The 8,795-nt window shown below is 32.7% G+C and overlaps 1 protein-coding gene across 1 annotated transcript; it reads right to left on the bottom strand.

Annotated features, from left to right (window-relative positions):
* Positions 1–925: 925 nt before the first annotated feature.
* On the bottom strand, positions 926–6,608 carry LOC120331915 (collagen alpha-1(XII) chain-like). Its single transcript, XM_039399096.2, has 11 exons — positions 6,465–6,608; positions 5,904–5,992; positions 5,259–5,354; positions 4,201–4,324; positions 4,073–4,117; positions 3,438–3,620; positions 3,125–3,328; positions 2,666–2,777; positions 2,311–2,462; positions 1,924–2,081; positions 926–1,712 (listed from the first exon to the last, which is right to left on the bottom strand). The coding sequence occupies exons 1-11, from the start codon at positions 6,526–6,528 to the stop codon at positions 1,536–1,538; spliced, it is 1,404 nt and encodes a 467-aa protein (XP_039255030.2). The 5' UTR covers positions 6,529–6,608; the 3' UTR covers positions 926–1,535.
* Between the last annotated feature and the right edge of the window lie 2,187 nt (positions 6,609–8,795).

Raw genomic sequence — 8,795 nt, 5'->3', positions numbered from 1 at the left:
ATTCTACTCATTGTATTTTGTTTTGTAAGAGAATTTCTTTTTTAAAGTACTAATCTGCTATGTTGGTGAAGTAACCTAAATTTGGTTTTATTGTTCGGTCTTTTTTTATATCAAACATTTTTTTGTATCCTATATTTGGAATTACTGAAATTGATGAATATGATAAGAATACTGTCACTCCTACATTTCTGTAAAGATTTTTGACCTTTTCGCTTCGCCGGTCAAATTTCTACTAGCTTCACAGAGGTATTCCACGACAGTAAACTATGCCCACGAATCCGACAAAAAATGCTGAACAAACGATATTTCACATCAAATATCACCAAAACAAAGAATGAATTTACTGCAAACCCTTCTTCATTGCACAAATCCATACGTCATGCAACCCCGCCATTAGATATAAATTCGTTTTAGTTCTATTAACTATTATCGTTTTGTCAGCGATTGTTCTTCATCATGTCTGGCACATCATTCGAGTATTCTGTAAAGCCTGTAGCAAAAATCACCACAAGAATAATCATTGTAAGAGATTACATAGTTTCGTATGGACGATTACATAAACTCAATACCAACAAACATAATTTCTATATATATGGCTATATTACTTTATGTTAGTTATGGTATCTTCATGTGTAATTGTGGAAGAAGACGAATTAATTTCTAAACCAATAGCACTTACATGTTTCAAAGATTCAGTTTATTTCCAGGAAATGATTGAATTGATTTTGTAGTTGGAAGACATTAATTCTACATTAATAATGCTCCCGCAACTAACCGCAACTTGATCCAAGGAACTAATTCATCCGTATCTCTTGCGTTGCTTTCAACGGTACAAATATAGTCTGTGAAGTATTATCCAACAATGCCTTTGCCTAAACCTCTTTTGTGAAATGAATGTTCTAATATCTATTTCGAATGTATTGTATTGAAGATGGATAAAATTATATTATACAAAAGCAATAGTCAATAAAGCATACATACGACGTAACTTGAATAAATTAGAATAATTTTTAATTGGTTTAAATTTAACATATATGCTAAAATAACTTTTGAGAAAACCAGAATTGTCTTATCGAAATACATCACGTCATCATTAGTTACTTGTAAATGCGTTTGCTCGTGATTATATTAAATGGTAAATAAAAATGTAAAGGTATAAAAACAACTGAAATTAATTTCTATATAAAAATAGCAATGATAACAGAAAGTGAAGCACCTCAGAAAGAAATGATGAAAGATGTATCATACAACATGATAACTTTAACTAGCGCAATAGATGATTTTCCACGAAAAATAATTCACTGGCTATTTTAAATACAGCAGATAAGATGATTGCAAAATCACTCTTTCGAATCGCGGTCTATTTATGCCGCGAATATTTCATATGAAACCATGTCTGACTGGTTTTGTTTCAATTTAAATATATATATACAAAATAATATTCGCACAAACAAATTTGATTTCAACTTTGAAGGCCTTTTAAAACTCGGGCATACAAATACTCCGCATATTCGACATCACTGTGTAACAAGTGTTTACTCAGCAGGGCAAGAGAACTGGCAGATTTTTTTGACGATTCTGTGTGACAAGTTGTCAGTCAGACTTTTCATTCCGTTTTTCACTTCCAAAACGTTGTCTGAATGGCCGGCCATATTGATCAACTGTTTTATGTCCACTGGTTTGTCTTGTCGTGAAATTCCAAGAGCCATTATCTGAAAAACATTGTCGTTGATTATTTTTTGTAAATGATAAACAATGGTTCTAACTGGGTTTTGTATATTTCTGGGATTACGAGTAAATAAGTTACGATCAAAATGTGTTTATTATTGCTGGCTATTTTGAGAGGTCGAAAATGCAAATCTTCTGATGCCCGAGAATGTAAAAAGGGAAACAATGGTTTCATCGACTTTTTATTGATCTCACCTCAACGCCTGAATCCCTCAACTCTTTGCTGACAACGTCAAGTTTGTCGTCAGATCGGCCATCAGTTAATACCCAGACCAAGTCTTCAACATCTTTTCTGTTATTTGTCGTTAAAACGTGATTCTTGGCATGCTTCAGTGCGCGGCCAATGAAAGTACCTAAAATCAAATTAAGTAAGTTGGTAATTAACTTATTTGTTTACAAATATATGTATAAATGAGCTTAGAGCAAATGGACAAAGGTTTTTTCTCTTAACTAAACTTCGATTCGAATATGATTCATACTAACTATGATAACAGGTTCACTTTGATCAAAAGTTAAAAATATGAAGCGCGAGAGATGCGGTCAAGTTTGAATTCGATTTTGAAGAATTGATTTGATACTGACCTCCACCTCGTTTTGGCATGTCGATAACAGCTTGTTTTAGTCCGTCAACGTCGTTTGTATAATCACCAAATAAAATTTGCGATTCTTCGTCAACTTTTCTATTAAATCGATAAAAGGCAAACTGAACACCATCTTCGGAAACTTCAAATTTTCTGTAAAACAAACAATGAACGTTTTATTATCAAGTGAATATTTCTTAATGTAGCAAGATAATGTGATACATGTAATTTTTTCAATCTAAAACTTTGTTTATACATTGATCATACACTAAAAATTTCATTGACGAAAATAAGTATTTTCTTAAAAAATAAATTGCAAATTTATTTATTATTCATTTCAAATTAATATATCATACCCAGTAATATTCGCAACAAAACTTTTCATAATTTTCCATTCTCTATTACTAATTGAATTAGAGGAATCCATAACAATCACAACATCTTTTTTGGCCATTGGTGGACATTGAGCTGTAAAGAAATAAAACGAATTTATGATGTCGAGCATTGTTTTATTTGTGGTAAACACATTCCACCTACTGAAACTTTATTTTGTTGATAAATATTTCTAATGGATTATATATATTCATTGTTGCTTCCAAATTCTAGTAACGCTGACGTATGGTAGAGAACGAATAATAAACGGTATTATTATTCTTTATCGGATTAGCATTCCGTGGCCATTTTTCAATCGTATAGATGTAAACTTTGTCAATAATTAGACAAAAACAACGGCTGGTACATAGGATGGTCATTTTCATATACTCTATATTACTCTAGTAAATATTTGTGACAGAAATACATTAAAAAATTCTTACATGTACAGCAGGGTTTCCTGTGGCTCCATTTTGCTTTTCCCGCGGCATCTGTAACGCATTCTATAGCGTCAGTGGTAGATAAAAGATCGTAGCCATCGTCTATGCAACGAAATCCACAAATCGTTCCGACTTTGTTATCCTCTCGCGTGCACACAAATTCGCCGTGCGGTAAATTGCCGAGGTCTTTGCAAGAAGGTTCCGGGGCTGGAATTGAAAGTATTAATTGAGTGCTGGTGATATGGGCCGAAATCATATCATTATAGCAAATGTACTGTTCTCAACCATTTACTGATTTACTGAAACTTTAACTCACCAATGCAAATAGGAGATTCTTCGTTCCATTTCGCAACTTTTCCTTTTCTTTCGCAAGTCACAGTCGATGGTCCCCTCATCTCGTGATCACCGCTGCAAAAGAATCTGCATTGAGATCCTATTTTTCTTCCAGCGTCACATTCCACCATTCCATATGACAGTGTTGGAACATCATCACACAAAGCTGAAAATGCATAAAAACTCAATGTATTCGAAATCTTACTTATCGGGAAAAATATAATAGTAAGTACTGTGAAAATAATGAAACGAGTGAATAATATTTTTTTTTATAAAATAATCTTTACTTAAGTTTTTTTTCACACGTTGGGACTTTATATGTCCATTTCCCAAATTTTGCTTTTGGCCGTTTCAAAACGCAGCGCGAGTTTTGAGAACCAACTAACTCAAATCCTTCGTTACAAGTAAACTTGCACGTTGCACCAATTTGTCTTTCACCGACACAGACTTTCTCGCCGTTAGCTGGCGTACCCATGTCATGTCACCACTGTAAAGAGGTGAAATGGACAAAAATAATTTCGTATGACGTTCAATTGTAGTATTATGGGGAATAAAAATAATTTCCAGTGAGATCGTTATGACAAGCTATCAAAAAAACAATAAAAAAAATTCACTCACGTTCAAGAGGTGTCGGCGTTGCATCTTTGGTAGGTGCAGGAGCATCTGCGTAACCAAAAAAATAATATCATTGGACTTTAGAACTCGTCTACATTAAAATACAAAAGTCAAAATACTGATAAACGTACCTCCTCTTCTTGGTTTACACAAAAGATTATTTCTGTTACATCTGTCGGTTCCACAGCAACAACGACATACAGAATTCATAGTATTTCCGTTACATTGTGTCGGAGTCCAGGCACGTCTTGGATTCTGGAAGGGTAAAATATAACCAATAAAAAAAACACGGTTACGAACAAAATTAAGAGAAATACTTGTAGTAGTTTAGCATTTTCCAATACTGTGATGTGTTTTATATCGCTACTTATCCACGTTACAGAATGAATAATATTTCTATAAGTATCAAACAAAAGTTAACACTGAATTTTTAGGACAATTTTTTCGAAATTAACATCACCGGAAATGTTTTCGAATTATGAACTTTCTTCTATTCTAGTAATGACTATTGTTTGTGGTTATGTATCATAATCTTTAGTGGACGTATTATCTTTTGAAGTGGTCGATAATTATTATCTTGAGAGTCATTCCAAATTAAGTACTACTAAGTGAATCTGAATAAATATATTTTTCGTTATGACAACCTGGTTGATTGTAAGGTCAACGAAGTTTGCTTTCATTTCAAAATGAAATGATGATGAGATGATTTCAAAGATGATAATCAAAATTTTAAACGGTAATAAAACTTACGGCCACTAATAACCAGTACTTTACAATTTTTTCGTGATTAGAGAATGAAATTATTGTTTTCAATTGAAGATTCGGTAAGATCACATTTGTGCACGCATGTAAATAGGAATTGGTGTGAAAGTCAAAATACCTTTCGTTAAATCAAAAGAAAAACATTACTATTTCATTTTCTGAAGATTACTCGAGTAAAGCAGTTTGTCAACTGACGACTATTCGAATTTTTTAACCATCCATAAAACGATTGAATCCACGCAAACAAAAACATAGTCAAGTATCAAATTCAATCTTTACCCAAATATCAATTTTCTAGTGTAATGTAATAGTCAGTGGTAACTTGTTTGTTCGTTTGTAGGTAAGTAATGAAAAAATAAACTATGGATCCGCCCCCTTATCACACTTTTCGAAAATTTAGCGATTCAGTGTAGGCGTCAAATTGTACCTGTTCTTCATTTCGTCCACAAGCATCAACTTCTTTGCAGCCAGTAGAAATGTAGGTTTTGGTTCCTTCGAAAACTCGAACGACTGTTTGACATGACTAAATAAAAATACCAACAACAATGAGTGGCGTCATTGATCCGATATAAAAAGCTCAACCGATTCAGTGACAAAACATGGCAAATAATGAAAAACTATTCCACGGGCAATAACAAATACCAAGATTCACTCTCTGTATGGGATTATATAACTTAAATGTTACTAATAACTTCTAATTCTAAATACGTCATATATTCAAAGGATTATCACGACTAATTACACTACAAAAATCCACGGCGAACAATTTTTATATCGTCTATTGTTTTCATCTCGCCACTCTCGAGACTCGCCACTTGATTCACTAGTAAATATTTTCAAATTGGCCCAATTAAGTTGTATTTTTACTTGCGGTTTGTCTGTGAGGTCAACTCTAAAAGTCTGTTATGTTTGTAACCAAGTGCGCCATGTACTGTAAATGTCTGACAAACCAATAATATTTACTGCTGCAATACGTGAAAATGAAAATATGCTAAACTAGATTTAACTTCGCTGACAAAGATGGAGAAATAACAATGAGGTCCATAAAATCTAAAAAACAAAAAAATCTCACTTTTTCCAAATATCTGCATTGCTTTAAACTTCCACTTTGGAGACAGTCGCGTGGTGATGCCTGGTTTTCGCAAGTCCAACACTTCAAACCTAATTTCAAATAAGCATAAAAAAAATTGCCACATTTCAAAATTACTATGTTAAGAGTCATGAAATATTTTTTACAAATATGATAGATAAATATGTTGCAAAATTAGTTTAAAAAATTTTATATTTAATTTTCGTCAAGATCCACGACATATCACAGTCACACAAATCAACGAACTCCTCTACACAAACTGAGTTAGCACAAAATGCCAATGATTTTCTGATATTTTGTGAGTAGCGTTTAAGATGGATGAAAAAATAAGCAAATCCACATATATAAATTCGCCACCTAAGACTGTAAGTCTCCTATCATAATATTGAAAATATTTTTTGCGTTGGGAAGTTCAAATATGACTCATTTTGGTATAATAGCTCCACGACCTCAAAAGAAATTGTACTGAGTCAACTTCTTCCCGTCAAAACAGTTGAAATCGCACTTTAACAGCGAAGACAATGCACATCAGTGAACACTTACCTTCTGTAGATAACGCCCAAATTGATACGATACAAAGTGTCAGAAGAATTTTCTTGAACGTCATTTCCCAGTTAAAAAAATGCTGTACTTATGTATATGTTTGATAAATAAAATATTGCTGAAAATAATTCGAAGGCAAAATTTTTTTTTTGAACTTTCGATAATATTCAATAATTTGCTCAATACACGAGTATTGAGCGAATTTTCATCTTATTTTACAGTAAAGGGTTTTGTTTCTGTCGCAGAATTGTGTCTTCAGACTCATAATCTCTGTTTATCTGCTTGGAATATCTGAAGCTGTTTATTGCATGATGGTACAGCATTGTATTGAAATTATTCTATATGTATTGAAAATATCAATATCCTAAGTATAAAGAATAAATAAAAAAAAATGAATAATAAAAAACCACACTAATAAAATTTTAACTCAATAACAGCTAAAACAATAAAACTAAATTTTAAACGATCAGTTAAATAATTTTATTTATTTATGTCGACAAAAGTATAGTCCATTGTGATAGATAGGATGCTTCTCGTCTATATCTAATTTTTGACATCAAAAATTAATTCAGGAAAAATTCAGAAACCTTTCTCAACCAATGTGAATATCACTTGGTGCAGTGTCTTATATACACAAAGTCAATATGAACCACTATCCCACATTCAATAAAAGTTCAAAATTTTAAACTAGAAGACAATTAATTAATAGACTACTTAAATTCTGCGCAATTTACAAAAAAAACTAAGAAACTTTTCTACAGCATCAGTCTTTTCCATGCAAACAATAAGGCATTTTAAAACCATAAAGTTTTTGTTTTTACATGTTCTGAATATTAATTTTCATACTCCGATGAGTGACGATATTCTTCTGATTTTGATTAGAGCCAGAGCCGTCTTTTATGGAAAATGTGCGAAGACGTCTCGTCATCAGATTAAGAATGCGAAATACTTTTCTTCTTAGTAACGAACAAAACATGAGGAAACAATGTGTGTCACGTGTTTTGATTTTCGCTCCAAGTAGCCGTTTTGCGTATTAGCGACGCCGATGGTTATAAGTTGCGGTTGTGACTTGTGAATAAATATGAAGTTGCGGTAAATATGATTTGCGATCACGTTTTCAAGTATTTCCCAAACGAATTTAACAATCTATCCAGACGCTTAAGGCAAAAATTTTTTATGAAATAATACTTTTTACGAGTTTTGATGGGGAAATTGTTGATTGGAAAGTTGAACAAACCTTGTTTACGTTATCCAGATTTGCGTCATCAGACTACCCACAAAAACGTGCAACGCCTGTCTGGAGAATTTTATGTAAAAATTGCTAAACACATCTTGAAAAATTTCTCAAATATACGACATAAAAATTGACCGCGTTCATAAGTAGATTACCGCCATTTTTACAAACAATTTCATGTCATATAAGAAATATTTTTGATCGGTGTGTGGGACCGAAATGTGTGAACGACAGCAAAATACCCAACCTCGGCGTGGTCGATATACAAGGCTGGTAATCAATTGCATGATATCTTTTGTCCTTCGTATTAATTTGTATTTGCAACACGTCCATAGGGTCGTGGAAATTCATGTTATCAAAAATTACATTCTGTTTCGGGTTGGGCGATTTGTTTTTATTCTAATTTGAGCGTAATAATTTGCGTTACAAACATGAACTATCAATTTTTTTCCTGAATTGAATGTTTACGCAATCAATTTATCCCACTGAAATATTATAATAGCGGCTTCTGTCAGGATTTTTTTCCATAATTCAACCAAGTAAAGCCCACTAATAAAGTGTTAATCGAAATATACCGTAGCATGCATAATATATGACTATCTTCACTTTTCCTCTTCTCTATATTAAAAACGTTACGTATGCATTCTTTCCTCATATTATCAACTGTTTTCCTATAAAATACCGAAAATACTATATAACATTCATTTGAATATAATCGCTAAAAATACAGAATTTAGGTTGTGTTCATGTTTGTCGTACCACCGTTGAAAATTTTATTTTATAGGCTGCATTGTGCAATTAATTGCATGTATATCAAATATAACACTTTGGATACATAGGCAAATTTTGAATTAGTTGAACTGTTAGCCTATTTGCGTATGTACGGTGAGTTTAAACACATTTTTAACCTTTATTCATCGTCAAACCGCCTATTATCTAGCACAAGGTGGTCCAAGGTTGTGAGGTTGGCGGGCCGCAAAAACTTTTGAGAAAGTCTCGCGGGCCGCAGTCGGAGAGAACCCATAAGCGATCAAAACATCGCGAGTTCACTCACTTTACATATATTTAGAAATGAGAGTTTACCGTTGTAATCAGTT

This window comes from Styela clava, chromosome 6, assembly GCF_964204865.1.
Source record: "Styela clava chromosome 6, kaStyClav1.hap1.2, whole genome shotgun sequence".
Classification (NCBI taxonomy): domain Eukaryota; kingdom Metazoa; phylum Chordata; class Ascidiacea; order Stolidobranchia; family Styelidae; genus Styela; species Styela clava.
The sequence above is the reverse complement of the archived record's forward strand: the minus strand, read 5'-3'. Positions and strand labels throughout refer to the sequence as shown.

What these genes read in the sequence shown, in the direction of transcription:
- LOC120331915 (XM_039399096.2), bottom strand. Translation starts at nt 6,528, where the DNA reads ATGACGTTCAAGAAAATTCTTCTGACACTTTGTATCGTATCAATTTGG. An exon ending in TTGGGCGTTATCTACAGAAG is followed by an intron (nt 5,993 to 6,464) that starts GTAAGTGTTCAC and finishes ATTTGAAATTAG; the next exon opens with GTTTGAAGTGTTGGACTTGC. An exon ending in AGAATCTCCTATTTGCATTG is followed by an intron (nt 3,329 to 3,437) that starts GTGAGTTAAAGT and finishes TTTCAATTCCAG; the next exon opens with CCCCGGAACCTTCTTGCAAA.